Source organism: Chiloscyllium plagiosum, chromosome 34 (genome assembly GCF_004010195.1).
Source record: "Chiloscyllium plagiosum isolate BGI_BamShark_2017 chromosome 34, ASM401019v2, whole genome shotgun sequence".
NCBI lineage: Eukaryota > Metazoa > Chordata > Chondrichthyes > Orectolobiformes > Hemiscylliidae > Chiloscyllium > Chiloscyllium plagiosum.
In genome coordinates, this window is record NC_057743.1 from 40,405,176 (window position 1) to 40,421,190 (window position 16,015).

General features: G+C 43.4%; 1 protein-coding gene across 2 annotated transcripts; it reads left to right on the plus strand.

Moving 5' to 3' along the window:
- Positions 1 to 1,272: 1,272 nt before the first annotated feature.
- On the plus strand, positions 1,273 to 15,005 carry LOC122540153 (calglandulin-like). Of its 2 annotated transcripts, none has more exons than XM_043675466.1 (5): positions 1,273 to 1,297; positions 6,233 to 6,401; positions 7,915 to 8,059; positions 14,444 to 14,544; positions 14,647 to 15,005. In XM_043675466.1, the coding sequence occupies exons 2-5, from the start codon at positions 6,278 to 6,280 to the stop codon at positions 14,691 to 14,693; spliced, it is 417 nt and encodes a 138-aa protein (XP_043531401.1). In that variant the 5' UTR covers positions 1,273 to 1,297; positions 6,233 to 6,277; the 3' UTR covers positions 14,694 to 15,005. The 2 variants fall into 2 exon arrangements, with proteins under 2 accessions (XP_043531401.1, XP_043531400.1); XM_043675465.1 differs by lacking the exon at positions 1,273 to 1,297 and adding an exon at positions 3,896 to 4,000.
- Positions 15,006 to 16,015: the final 1,010 nt, after the last annotated feature.

Here is a 16,015-nt window from a genome sequence, read left to right on the forward strand (position 1 = left end):
TTGCTTTGTGATAGGGTTAGGGTTAAGGTTGTTTCCTGTTTGATGCCTCTATTTCATGATGCACGGCAACAGAAGGGATACAGGGGCTATTTACCAGAAGGTCGTGACCCACAGTATCTGACTTGCTCCTTGATCCAAGAAGACTCAGGGCCAGGAAGTATTCCGCGGTCTAAACACACTTTCCAGCTTTTGAATGGCGGTCTGTAGGTTAGAACCACCTCGAGTGCATATCCAAGTCTGCTTTAAGTGGATCATTGATTTGCTTTGGGGGTCAGTTAGCTGGGCAGCTGGTTTATAATGCAGAGTAACCCCTACAGTGTGGCTCAGTTCCTGCTCTGACAGAGATGACAATGAAGGACTTTCCTTCTCAATCTCTCCCCTTGCCTGAGTCATGGTGACCCCCAGGTTAAACCACCAACAGATATCTCCCTCGAATGAGAGAGCAGCTTTACGGGGCATGTCGGCTTTATCTTTGCCACCGTTTCAGACAGTGAATTCCAGACTCTCAAAGCCTTTTGGGTGAATAAGTTTCTCCTCCAAACCCCTTTCCCAATTATTTGAAATCTATAAATCGGTTGCTGAGCTGAGGGAATTGTTCATCCCTAACAACATCTTCTTGTTGTCAGTTCCCAGATACAACCTACATGCCCTGTCCCTGGATTCTCTACCTCCCTGCCTGCTGTGTCACACTGTAGCCTGACCCAGACTGACTAATTTCCTCTGATTATCTTAAACTGACCTTTGGTTTTATTGAATGCTGCATTGGATCATTACCACAAAACATTGAAAGTTACAATAAGAAATGATTTCAGCAAAGGTCAAACTTTTAACGGCCATTAAAATCTGAAAATTCACACTTTCAGACACTCAGTTCTCATGCGCAGTGGGATGAGCAGCAGGTGATTGATGCTGATGGATGTGAGCAGTTTAAACAGTGATTGGGAATATCACCAGTGTAACTCTAACCAGCAGGCTGTGACATACCACACTACAAATAGACAAACATGGAAGTGTTCTGGTTTTGAGTTAGGCTTTGGGAGTTTGGGAATTTCACCTCACATTGGCACCTTCTCACACAAGCGAACTCTCAGCTGCATTTGGATCGAATAATTTAATGATTCCCAAGAGGCAGAAAATGATTATTCGTTGACGTTTGTTCCTTGAGGGGTTTTGTGAAGGCACTGCCTGTCACATACTGAGCCTGACTCTGAGCACCTTGACCTGATGAATTATCACCAGCTTTCGTGGAGTTAGCCAGTCTATTTGGCCACAGGATCATGGAGCTAGTGAGTGAAAGGTATTAGTCTCTGTTACTATATTTGTTCTCACTGTCCTGAGCTATGAGGTAAACACAAATAGTTAGTCGGTCACGACTGTATGGTATCACTTTAAGAGGCATGATTTAGAGATGCCGGTGTTGGACTGGGGTGTACAACCACCTGATGAAGGAGCGTCGCTCCGAAAGCTAGTGCTTCCAACTAAACCTGTTGGACTATAACCTGGTGTTGTGTGTTTTTAACTTTAAGAGGGAACATGCTAATGACTACGTACCTAGGGTATAGAACATGTGACTAACACCCAATCTCAGTATAGTACACAGCATGTTATGTCAGGGACTACAACAGTCTTTTCAAATCATAGATGCCCTACAGCATGGAAATGGGCCCTTTGGCCCAACAAGTTCACACCGACCCTCCAAAGAGTAACCCACCCAAACCCATTCCCCTACCCTAGTACATTTACCCCGACTAATGCACCTAACTTACACATCCCTGAACCTTATGGGCAATTTAGCATAGCCAATTCACCTGACCTGCACATCTTTGGATTGTGGGAGGAAACTGGAGCATCCAGAGGAAACCCACGCAGACACAGGGAGAATGTTCAAACTCCACACAGACAGTCGTCCGAGGCTGGAATTGAACCTGAGTCCCTGGTGCTGTGAGGCAGTAGTGCTAACCACTGAGCCACTGTGCTGCCCCAACCCCTCTGAAACAATTGTTACTGAGGGCAGAAGCTTACAGTTTTTAGCCTAGTGTCAGTGGAGTCAAGGTTTTTGGAGATTTTCACCGTGAGGCCTGACAGGACTTCTCAGTATCTTACTGAAGTTGCCTCATTAAATATTTCTCCCACTCCAATTATAGCCCCACCTTCCAACCCCCCCAGCCTCCCCCAAATCCCCACCATTCCCAGAGCAGCTCACCCCTTGCCGGATATCTGCCAAAACACCCACACCATCTCTAAAAGGTCACTGCTGAGCCAGATGGGCACTGATGTTCTGAAGCTGCCCTGCTCCGTGACACACTGACGCTCATAAGATGGCGGAGAAGGTGAAGGGGGCTCCGTGATTCTCCGACAGGGACTGGAAGCTCCCGGTGAAGGGAGGGGGTTATGGCAGAGGGGCGCCCCCACCCCCAGGACCGATAGAGAGACCATGTCAGCAGCCCCTGACACCCTCACCTGAGGTTACCACCAGGGGCAGTGCCACCCCTATGGTGCTGAGGGACAGCCATTAGTCCCTCAGGAAGGTCAATGATCTTCTCGTCTCTGCCCCCTCACCCTCATCCAGACTCTTCCTCTGGCCCTTCACCCTCATCCAGACTCTTCCTCTTCCCCTTAACCCTCACCATCACTCTCTGCCCTCTAACCCTCACTTTCCCTCTGCCCCCTCATCCTCACCCTCACTTTCCCTCTGCCTTCCCATCCTTATCCTCACTTTCCCTCTGCCCCCTCATCTGCACCCTCTTTCTGTCCCCTCATCCTCACACACAGTTTCCTGTAATGTGCAGGGTGGGTGGAGAAGCCATGGGAAATGCAGGGTTATCGGGATAGGGTAGAAGGGTCAGTGCAGACCTGATGGGCCAAATGGCCTCTTCCCCCCCCCCCCCCAAAGGAATTCTTTGATTCTAAAACTGCACATAGTCCTCCAGGTGAAGTCTAATCAAACTCTTACACAGCAAGACCTCATTGCTCCTGTACTCAAATCCTCTTGTAATGAAGGAGAATATTCCATTCACCTTGCTATAGCTTGCTGCACCTCCATGTTAACCTTCAGTTACAACACAAGCCAGACTGGGTGAGGAGGCAGATTTCCTCCCAGAAAGAGCATGAATGATTCAGATGGGTTTTTATGACAATCGATTATAGTTTCATAATCACCATTACTGAGACTCTCCATTCCAGATTTTATTCATACAGTATCATGTAAATTCCACCAACTACTGTATGGATTGAACCCGTGTCCTTAGATCATTGGCTTGGTCCTCAGGATTGCTATTCTAGTGATATTGGCTTCACAGCCAGATGTGAAATGACTATACCTGGGAAAACAGAACAGACCATAGAATCCCTACAGTTTGGAAACAGGCCACTTGGCCTATCGAGTCCACACTAACTCTCTGAACAGCAGCCCACCCAGACAATCTACATTTCCAATGCCTAATCCACACACCCTTCGACGCTATAACATGGCCAATCCACCATCTTTGGAAGGTGGGAAGAAACCACTTGGACACATGGAGAATGTGCAGATTCCACACAGACACTCACCCAAAGGCAGAATCAAACCCAGGTCCCTGATGCCGTGAGGCTGCAGTGCTAACCACTGAGCCAACCATTTCTACTTGCTAACGAAAATGAATAAATGCAGATGACAGACCAGACCCCAAAAAGTTTTAAGGCCGGAATGAATATTGCTGATTTACATAACAGTGATAATAGTTTTAATGCTAATCACGCTTCAATAAAGCTCTATTTATCTTTTATCACGGAGAAATTAGTACATGAAAACTCACTTAAGAAAATTAATCCCATCCAGAAATAGGATCCAATGAGACTCTCAGTCAAACCATAAAAGGCAGTTTTAACTTTCAAATCCACTGGGCATTGATAGACTTACTCTCTTCAACAATGTAAAGGGTGTGTCAACTTTCTGACTAGGCTAGATCACCAGCAGACCAAGTTTGATTCCTGTCGCTGGGCTTGTAGTGACAGCAAGATGGTAAGTGCAATTGAAACAGAGATTTTTAAGTGAATGCAGTGAGCAATTAGAAATTATTTCCTCATACTATAACAGTAATCAAGACCAATATAATCTAAATGTAGACTTAATGGCTAGAAGTGTCTCACCTAATTCTCTACAATGTGTTGCTTCTGTGGGTTTAATTGTTATTTCAAAATGAAATGATTACCTCTGTTCTCAGCAAGATCATTGCACCAGATACAAAAGGCTAAAGATCTGTAAACACCGAAATCCTGATGTGACTGTCAACAAGGAAACATTTTAACACATCAGTATCTTCGTGGAGTTACTAAATGCAAGAGAGTTTATCATTAATTTATTGAAAAGCATCTAAACAAGAAAGTTAAACTCTGGTTCCCTACCAGACCCTGACTGGTGACGCCATTGTCCCCGATGCACCTTGAAATGAGTTTGAAAACTGAACCAGGTCTGACCTGAGTGAACCAGGGACAACAATCCGCCCCTGTCCCTGATTTCATTTGCAGCACTGGGTGGAGGCGGTTTGTATGATCTATTGGCACATTATAGAACTCCTGCAGATCTCATCTTTCCTGTCGACCTCTGCTCCTTCCTCAGTCTCCTCTTTCTCCTGTTCCTTGCTGTACTGTTTACAAACATATGGCAAAGAACAAGAGGAGGCCATTCAGCCCTTCCATCCTGATCCACCATCCAATGATATAATGATGTGGAGGATCTGGTGTTGGACTGGGGTGGACAAAGTTAAAAATCACACAACACCGGGTTATAGTCCAACAGGTTTATTTGGAAGCACTAGATTTCAGAGCGCTGCTCCTTCATTGATTCAAACCTGGTGTTGTGGGATTTTTAACAATAAGGTCATGGCCGATCTGACTTTAATCCCAACTTTATTGTGTACAGTTTTAGTCCCCTTGCTGGAGGGGGGTTGGATTTACATTGGAGACTGCTCAGAGGAGCTTCACTGGAATGATTCCAGGAATGAGGGACTTGTTTTATGGAGAGAGATTGAGCAGTTTAAGTCTATACTCTCTGGAGTTTAGAAGAGTGAAGGGAGATCTAAGTGAGGTACATAAGATGCTAAAAGGATTGACAAAAGAAGCATAGCGTGAATACTTTCACATGTAGATCAATCGAGAATGAGACGTCATGGTTTAAAGCTGAGGGGCAGCAGATTTAAAATAGAGGGATTACTTCTCTCAAAGGACCATCAATCTGTGGAATTCACTCTCCCAGAGTGTGGTGGATGCTGGGACATTGAGTAAATTAATGGAGGAAATGGATGGAACTTTAATTAGTAATAGGTTGAAGGGTTATGGGGAGTGGGCAGGAAAGTGGAGTTGAGGCCGAGATGGGATCAGCCATGATGGTGTTAAATAGTGGAGCAGGCTTGAGGGGCTGAATGGCCTCCTCTGCTCTGAGTTCTGATGTGCTGATGACCTTGGGTATTGGTTAGCTGTGCTGGCTGAATGGTTGCTTTGTGATGCATCACTTTAATCCTTTTGGTGACCAAAGTTCTAAGGTTCAGTGTCCTCTGGTGAAATCCTAAACACTAAGCTTTTCTTATCTTTTCCCAGTAGGGACATTACCAAGCCCGCACTCCTTGGGGTGGATCTGTCTGCATCAACCAATAGAATGAGAACAAGCCAGAGTGGGGCTTGGGGGTAGGGGTGGGGGAGGGGTGGGGGAGGGGGTGTGTGTGTGATGGAGGTGGAGATAATGAGCAGGCCGACGTCTGACTGATATTTGTCCTCAGAATTATCAGGAAACACCTGAAAACATTGACTCTATTCCTGATGAAGGGCTTTTGCCCGAAATGTTGATTTTCCTGCTCCTCGGATGCTGCCTGACCTGTTGTGCTTTTCCAGCACCACTCTGATCTGAAAGCATTGACTGTTAACCTGAAGCATGGTTGGTTCCATTCAGGCTCAATGGACTTACTGAGGTTTTCTGATTTAATGCACAGCTGGTCCAGTTAGATTTTCCACCCTGCACATTCCCGGGTAGCGCTGACTCCTTCTCCAATGGGAATTTGAAAAAGTTGGAGAGTAATCCGAAAATTGCTGACAGACAGGGGTTTCCGGGTGTGCCCTCTCACGGTGAACAAGGACAGAGGTGTTTCCAAGTTAGAGTTGTGGGCTGAGAGTCTTTGAGCAGCTGTTGAACGTTTCATTTACATGTGACTTGCTTGTCTTGACTCCTAATTGTTTTCCATTCCTTTTATACTGTTCCCAGTCATTGACACCTGAGCTGCTGGCTGAGTACAAGGGTGTGTTTGAAATGTTCGATGAAGAAGGCAATGGCTTAGTGAAAACAGATGATGTGGCTAAACTCATGAGTCTGCTGGGCATTAACTTAACCAAACGTGATTTGGCACAAATGGTCAAGGACGTGGATAAAGAAGGTGAGAACATTATCTGGCTTTCTTGCTGACATGTCTGGACTAATGGATGGTGGAGTTAATTTACTAATGAAATAATATTAATATCAGAAAGACAAATGCCCAATAAAATCAGAGCAATATTAATCATAACCCTGTTATGGGTGAACAGTTAACAGTGAATTCCAAAATCAGAAAAATGCTAGAGATCACAGTGGGTCAGGTGGAAAGAGAGAAAGCAAGCTAATGGTTTGAGTCCTGATGACTCTTCATCAGAGATGAAGTGAAGTGTGGAAGGGGGCAGCATTAATGCAATAGTGTGGGGGCGAGTGCTGGAGGGAGAAAGGTTGTAGATAGTGCAGATTAAATGATCAGAACATGAGCATGATAGAACAATGGTGTGTTGAACGAGCATGGGGCTGATGGGCAGAATGATCTACATGTGTGCTGTTTCACCTGAATTGTTAGTTTGCCTTGGAGATATTTAATATCTTCTCAATGGCTCAGTAACTGAGTAGGAAAGTGGTAATGCCACCAGACCAGTAATCCAGAACTCCAGTAATCCAGGAATGTGATTGACTCAGAACTGCCCTCTGAAAGGTCACTCGAGGGGAATTGGGATGGGCAATAAATGCTCCAGTGACTGAATTACCCGCGTGTTGTAACCAGAAGGGTTCAGCTACAGTCTGGCTCAGTGGGGGAAGTTACCCCAATGTTCAGGAAAGGAAATGTTACAGGAAACAAAATGGATATATGATTCAAAGGCAAAACGTCTGGTGCTGGAAAAGCACAGCTGGACAGGCAGCATCCAAGGAGCAGGAGAGTTGATGCTATGAGTATAAGCCATTCATCAGGACATTCCTAATGAAGCGCTTATTCCCGAAACATCGACTCTCCTGCTCCTTGGATGCTGGCTGACCAGCTGTGCTTTTCCAGCACCAGATGTTTTGAATCTAATCTGTTGCATCTGTAGAAGTCACGTTCTCCTCCCACATGGTTCAAGGGGCAAGGTTCATTTCCTTCACCCACATCTGGCAACAGCCAATGAGACCATACACCAACCTTCACATTGAAGCTATTTTTATTCATTCACAGGGCGAGGGTGTCACTGGCCAGGCCAGCATTTATTGCCCATCCCTAATTGCCCAGCAGACAGTTAAGAGTCAGTCACATTGCTGTGGGTTTGGAGTCAGGTTTAGGCCAGATGAGGTAAGGGTGGCAGATTTCCTTCCCTAAAGGAGATTAGTGAACCACATGGGTTTTCCCCCAACAATCAGCAGTAGTTTCAAAGTCATCATTAGATTTTTAATTCCAGATTTTTATTATTGAATGCAAATTCCATCATCTACCACTGCAGGATTTGAACCCGGGTCTCCAGAACAATAGTTGAGTCCCTGGAGTAACAGTTTAGCAATGACACCACTAGGCCACCATATCCTCATCAATACAAATAGTGACAGGAAAGTTAAAATAGAAACCTTTTGTCACAAGGGGCTAGTGAAGGAAGCTCACAATTGTTCTGGTGTTTATTTCACAGGGAAAGGAACATTTAACTGTGACAACTTCCTGGCCCTGATGGGAGATTATCATGAAAAATCAAAGAATCAAGATAAAGAACTGAAGGAAGCCTTTCTGGTGTTTGACCCAGACAGAAAGGGTTACATTGAATGGAACACATTAAAGTGAGTAGCATTGCTGTCACAGTTAGTTACAGTGACGACAGAAGAGTTCTGCTCAGTGTTATGTTAAGATTTATCCAGAAAGTTGGGATCCTACGCTTGTTGGTCCCCTTACCCTGTGCTGCCCAAGTCTCCTTTTTTATTATCACCTATTGCAAATCTCAACTGCATTTGTAATTCAATGCTCAGAAAATGACTCATCCCACTGTTTGCTGCTAAATATCAAACAAACTGGAATCTCAGTGTGAACTCCCACAAAACAGAATCTAGGGTTTATACCTGACTAGAAAACATCCTCTAAGTCGCCACCTCAGCAGAGGTGCTTTTCTTGGTATTGGTATTTTGGAGTGGTTTAGAAAATAAATTTTGGAATTTAAGTAATGATTAATCATATGAAAATACAAATTACAAATTTCCTAATCATCTGCATACAAAACAGGATATCCAGATCCCTCAGAGCTTTGCAATCCCTCATCCTTCAGATAATATGCTTCTTTTTAAAATTCTTCCTGCCAAAAACAGATAACTTTATACTTTACCAGATTATACTCCATTTGCCACATCTTTCTCCACTTATATAACCTCTCAATATCCTTTTGTGATCTCTCTGTGTCTTCTTTACTTTAAGATCGAAGAACAGAAGTGGTCAAATAGTCTGTAGAATATTTAATAGGCTTTATGCTGTGGATAATGCAATTTCTGGGAGATAAAGGAGATTCAGTTTGAATAATTCAGATCTGATTACTGAAAAGAATGAAAAAAAAACTAGTGTGAATGTAGCAGCTTCTCAAACTCTCAGAAAAGTTTTAAAGTTCTTCACATGCAGTGGATTAAAGTCTAGTGACTGCCATTAAGAAGGTAAGCCCTGAGCAATTCTGTCATCTGCTAAATGCCACAAACAGCAAGTCGATGAATAATTGATTTATTAAAGGAAGGGATTACAGCGATCTTCAGCCAGAAGTCCTGAGTGGATGATCCATCTCCGCCTCCTCCAATGGTCCCCAGTATCACAGATACCAGTCTTCAGCCAATTTGATTCATTCCACATGATATCAAGAAATGGTTGGAGACACTGGATACTGCAAAGGCTATGGGCCCAGATAACATTCTGGCAAAAGTACTGAAGACTTTCTCCTGTACTTGCCACTCCCTTAGCCAAGCTGTTCCAGTACAGTTACAACACTGGCATTTAGCTGACAATGTGGAAAATTGTCCAGGTATGTCCTGTACTCATAAAGCAGGACAAATCCAACCCGGCTAATTACTACCCCATCGGTTTACTCTCAAACATCAGTAAAGTGATGGAAGGGGTCATCAACAGTGCTATCAAGCAGCACCTGCTCAGCAATAACTTGCTCAGTGATGCTCAGTTTGGGTTCCCCCCAGGGCCACTCAGCTCCTGACCTCATTACTACTTTGGTTCAAACATGGACAAAAGAGCTGAATGCTAGAGGGGAGGGGAGAGGGACAGCCCTTGACATCAAGGCTGTATTTGACTGAGTGTGGCATCAAAGACCCCTGCAAAACTGGAATCAATGGGTATCAGGGGACAAACTCTCCACTGGTTGGAGTCATACCTGAAACATAGGAAGATGGTTTTGGTTGGTGGAGGTCAGTCATCTCAGCTCCAGGACATCTCTGCAGGAGTTCCTCAGGGGAGTATCCTAGGCCCAATCATCTTCAGCTGCTTCATCAATGACCTTCCCTCTATCATAAGGTCTGAAGTGGGGATGTTCACCAATGATTGCACAATGTTCAGCACCATTCACAACTCCTCAGATACTGAAGCAGTCCATGTTCAAATGCAACAAGATCTGGACAGTATCCATACTTGGGCAGACAAGTGACATTTGTTGGATAATCCTGAATATGTGAGGAATTACATTGACAACCACTATTCAACAAAATAGGTGTCTGCCATTTGCTGGATCATCCATCAGGGATATCCTTCACCAATCAGAGTCAACCTACTTGGTTTAAAATGTAAGCAAAGACTGGCTGTTAACTGTCAATCAGAATAAAGGGTGCACTGTCTGTCGTAGCATCTCTACCGAATGAAGTCCACCTTCCCATGAATCTACACTGTCCTCTCATCCGTATAACTCTTGGATTTTGCCTCGAATAGGTGTTCTTGCAAAATATCCTGATGAATACTAGTTGAAAACCTTCCAAAAAAAATTGCTTTTTTTTCAACAATTTCAAGAAATGGGCATCATGTCAATTACTGGCAATGATCAATGAATGACCATTAATACATTCTTGATGGTGGGAAGAAATATTTTGGAGTTTTGTCTGTTTATGGTTCGCAGAAGAAATTATTCTCTCTATTAAATAATGGGACAAGATCCACAACGCCACAACACCAAAATTATCAATAGAATAATTTGTCATTGCCTTTAGCCATCTCTCATTCTCAGGTTCAGGGTCAAGGTATACCAGATCCCTACTCACTTCCCATTGGAACATGGGGACCAGGAGAAAGCCATTTAACTCTTCAATCTGACCTCACATCTCACTTCAGATACCTGCATTTGAGCTATATCCTTTAATACCATTGCTTCCACCAATTATATCAATCTCTGATTAAAATAACCAAGAGCTTAAACTTTGCTAAAGGAGACAGGAAGTTGAAAGCTTTGCACCCATCAGGACTAGGACACAAGAAACAGCGTTAGAGTCGTAGAGGTGCACAGCAGGGAAACAGACCCTTATATCCAACTTGTCCATGTCGACCAGATATCCTAAATAAATCTAGTCCCATTTGCCAACAATTGGCCCATATCCCTCTAAACCCTTCCTATTCATATTCCCATCTAGATGCCTTTTAAATGTTGTAATTGTACCAGCCTCCACCACTTCCTCTGGCAGGTCGTTCCATACATACACCACCCTCTGTGTGAAAAAGTTGCCCCTTAAGTCCCTTTTATATCTTTCCCCTCACTCTAAACCTATGCCCTCTAGTTCTGGACTCCCCCAACCCAGGGAAAAGACCTTGTCTATTTACCCTATCCATGCCCCTCATGATTGAAAACATAGTCACCATTTTCTACAATTTGAGAAACAGGTGCTGACTTGTCAGGTCTTTATTGGCATTGAGATGCAGCAAGAACAGTTAACTGTCAGTCTTCATTCTCAGGACAGGCAGATAGATTCTGATTAGTCAAGCATCAACTTCTATTTGTAAAGCGAGTTGCAAATTCAAAGTTTTGTGAGAAGATTTGTAGCTCGGGTGCTCGTTGCTGTGGTTCTGTTCACGGAGCTGGAAGTTTTTGTTGCAAACGTTTCGTCCCCTGTCTAGGTGACATCCTCAGTGCTTGGGAGCACTGCCGGAGGAAACACCACAGAAGCGCTTCACAGGAGGCTCCCAAGCACTGAGGATGTCACCTAGACAGGGGACGAAACGTTTGCAACAAAAACTTCCAGCTCGGCGAACAGAACCACAGCAGCAGAGTTGCAAATGTCTACTACCCTTTGTGTTTCCTCGTTTCATTCCTTATCCAACTTCTTTAATGTCCCAACACAGAGTTAGCAAATATAGATTGATGCTAAGTTTCAGAGGTGACTTTGGGGCAAATGATGTAAAGGGTGAGCAAAGAAGAAGGGTTTAACCAGTGTCTCAGAGGAGAAAGGAAGGCCGAGAGGCAGAGAGGTTCCATGAGGACATTCCAGAGCTCAGAATCTTAACAGCTCCCACTGACAGAACGAGTAACATTCGATATACTCCAGAGGTCAGTGTTAGAGGAAACGAAGGAGGAGGTCACTGACTGGGAGGGATTTGAAAATGAGAATGAGAATTTTCGAATGGAGGTGTTGCCTGAGCAGGAGTGAGTGTTGGTCAGCAATGACTGGGTCATTTGGGGGGTGGGGGGGTGTTGTTGGATCTTGGTGAGAGCTGAGGCAATGGGCAGCAGGGATTGGAGGATTACAAGTTTGTGAAGAGCAAATTGTGAGTGGCAAGGTTGGAGGAGTATGGAATATAATCAGCTTGCTGTCTGATTGAACAGGGTGTTCCCACTGGAATCATATGGAAAATATTTATATTACATGAAAATGATGTGGGTGTGATATTGGAACATTCCCTGTGTAAATTTTCTCAGTTTCCATTTCTTCCCAACCCCAACAGGCAATTAACATTGAAGAGCCAGTAAACAGCATCCGAGAGGCTATTCTTTCTGAACAGAAAAATGCAGCCATTACTGCTCTGGGGGACCATCTTACTGTACTGATTACAATCACATTCCTCTTGCCTTGTTTGGACATGGGCCCTTTCCAAGAGGGCACCAATGGCCTGACCCTGACCATACAGTAATGTTCTCCCAAGGGACAGGATGCCAGTCTCATGATGTTGCAAAAAAGATTTACCAGGATGCTGCGGGGAAGGCAGGGTGTGAGTTATAAGGACAGACTGGATAGACTGGGACTTTTTTCATTGGGGCATTTGAGGTTGAGGGGTGACCTTACAGAAGTTTGTAAAATCATAAGGGCTATAGAGAATGTGAACGGCAGGTGCCTTTTCCCTAGAGTGGGAGATTTCAAAACTGAGACGAGAGGAGAAACATTTAAATTTTTTTTTACACAGAATGGTTCATGCGTGGAATGAACTTCCAAGGAAGTGGTTGATATAGGTGCAGTCACAATGTTTAAAAGATGTTGAGATAAATACATGAATAGGTAATGTTTGGAGGGATATGGGCCAAGCATGGACAGGTAGGGCTAGTTTAGTTTGGGATTATGGTTGGCATGAATTGGATGGACGGAAGGGTCTATTTCTGTGCTGTATGACTCTATGACTCCAAAATGAGAGGGCATAGGTTTAAAGTGAGATGGGAAGGATTTAAAAGGGATCCCAGGGGTAACTTTTTCACACTGAGGTTGGTGCATATGGAATAAGCTCCCAGAGGAAGTGGTGAAGGTGAGTACAATTACAACATGTAGAAGCCCAACAGGCCCTTCAGCCCAACAAGTCCACACCAGCCTTCTGAAGATTATCCCACCCACAGCCCTAACCTACAAATCCCTGAACACTATGGGCAACTTAGCATGGCCAATTCATCTAAGTGACAAATCTTTGGACTGTGGGAGGAAACCCACATATACACAGGGAGAATGCACAAACTCCACACAGAGAGTCACCCAAAGCTGGAATTGAACCCAGGCATCTGGCACTGTGAGGTAGTAGTACTAACCACTGAGCCATCATGCCACACCTAAATACAAGACATTTGGACAGGTATATGGATAGGAAAGGTTCAGAGGGCTGTGGGCCAAATACAGGATAATGGGATGAACTCAGTTTGGGAAACCTGGTCGGCATGGAGGAATTGGGCCGAAGGGTCTTTTTCCATGCTCTATGACTCTATGACTCTAGATTCATGAAATGTTCCAAATTGGAATGAGTTTTATTTTCAGCATCAACCAGCAGAGGGCATCCTTACATCTCCCATGCACGTTAACTTTTGTGGTAAACTTTTGCTGGGATTGGGAACAGTTAAAGAAAGGAAACTTTTATCCAGCAAAATAAAAACTTTGCAAATTCTGACAGATAATATAGTAAATACATTTTCTCCAAGAATAATAAAGACATAATTTGATCAGTTGCTCCCTGTAATTTACTCAGGTCTGTTTTACTCTTTTTCTAAACTTTTGAGTTCTCCAGCATTTTATCGTCTGGCTGTGGGGCTACAGCTCACTCCCCATTCTATAGCAGAACACAAAGAGCAATGTGTAGTCATTGTGTATCCATTATGGAATATGTTTATTTCTGACAATGGATTATGCTTATTCAGTATTTGACCTCGTACACAATACATCTTGGAAACTCTTAATTTACAAAAAGGACTAATATTTAGCTGTGAGTATGGTAAATAAATGAATTACGGATCTGATATGCAATTTTGTGTTTATTCTTCATGATTTAATAACTATTTTATTCTCTATCTTCTAACTTTCCATCCAATTTTCTTCTCCTTCCACCTGATTGCACAGTCCATTACTGGGAGTAACTTTATGGCAGAAATTAGCCTCCGATAGTGAGGTCTTTCCCCATCCTATGGAATCCTGCCCAGCGTGCGACTCTAGCCTGTGGTTTCCCTGACTATGGGAGAATGTAATTGAATCTGAATCACTGTTAGGCCATGCGACTTTTACCCCAGCCAAACTCAAAATTGTTCATAGACATGCATTTCCCAGGAGGTATTGTCTGTAATATCCAAAGGTGCACAGTCCACCTTTGGGGGGCGCATTTTCACCTTCATTGAGACTTACACAGGGATTGAGATTCCTTTGCTTGCGTGATTCAGACCACACACACTTAGCAACTGGCCCATTATTCTGAAGGATTTGCGTCTAAAATGCGATATCCTCACTGTAGCTATTTTTATCTCTCAGATATGTCCTGATGAATGCAGGGGAGCCTCTCAATGAAGACGAGGCCGAGCACATGATGAAAGAAGCCGATAAAGACGGAGATGGGACAATTGATTATCAAGGTTAGTTACAATTCCAAAGCCGCAGTGATTATAACTTGGTGATGGACCCAGGCTCGTAGCTGAGGCTGTAATGATTTGACACAAATCTCATCTCTCTTCTAGAATTTGTTGACATGATTACTGGTGAATCCTTCAAACTCATCAAGTAAATATATCAGAAGGAAGATTTCTACATGAATCACTTGTGTCACCTCCGGCAGATAATTGCACAATGGTCAACAGTTACATCGAGACTACTTACGTGATGACAAATCGTTTTTTTTTACCAATGAGACCTTGTCTTGTTCTGTGCCACACTGGTGCCATTACAGTTTTATAAGTCAAGAAGAGCAGTCCAGAAATATTCTGCTAATGGTTTCCTTTGTATCCAACTGTCTCTGTTTGGGCTTTGATTGTCCAGTATTGGGAACTGTATAGAATCTTCCACGTGTCTAACATTAAAGAAAAGGCTCCAACAAGGAGTATGTGTTTGTGTGTGTGTGTTTATACAAGAGCATACACTAGTGGATGTGTTTGTGTGTGTGTGTATATACAAGAGCAAACACTAGTGGCTGTGTTTGTGTGTATGTGTGTATATACAAGAGCATACACTAGTGGATGTGTTTGTGTGTGTGTGTATATACAAGAGCATACACTAGTGGATGCGTTTGTGTGTGTGTGTATACAAGAGCATACACTAGTGGATGTGTTTGTGTGGATGTGTGTATATACAAGAGCATACACTAGTGGATGTGTTTGTGTATGTGTGTATATACAAGAGCATACACTAGTGGATGTGTGTGTGTGTGTGTATATACAAGAGCATACACTAGTGGATGTGTTTGTTTGTGTGTGTGTATATACAAGAGCATACACTAGTGGATGTGTTTGTGTGTGTGTGTATACAAGAGCATACACTAGTGGATGTGTTTGTGTATGTGTGTATATACAAGAGCATACACTAGTGGATGTGTTTGTGTGGATGTGTGTATATACAAGAGCATACACTAGTGGATGTGTTTGTGTGGATGTGTGTATATACAAGAGCATACACTAGTGGATGTGTTTGTGTGGATGTGTGTATATACAAGAGCATACACTAGTGGATGTGTTTGTGTGGATGTGTGTATATACAAGAGCATACACTAGTGGATGTGTTTGTGTGGATGTGTGTATATACAAGAGCATACACTAGTGGATGTGTTTGTGTGGATGTGTGTATATACAAGAGCATACACTAGTGGATGTGTTTGTGTGGATGTGTGTATATACAAGAGCATACACTAGTGGATGTGTTTGTGTGGATGTGTGTATATACAAGAGCATACACTAGTGGATGTGTTTGTGTGGATGTGTGTATATACAAGAGCATACACTAGTGGATGTGTTTGTGTGGATGTGTGTATATACAAGAGCATACACTAGTGGATGTGTTTGTGTGGATGTGTGTATATACAAGAGCATACACTAGTGGATGTGTTTGTGTGTGTGT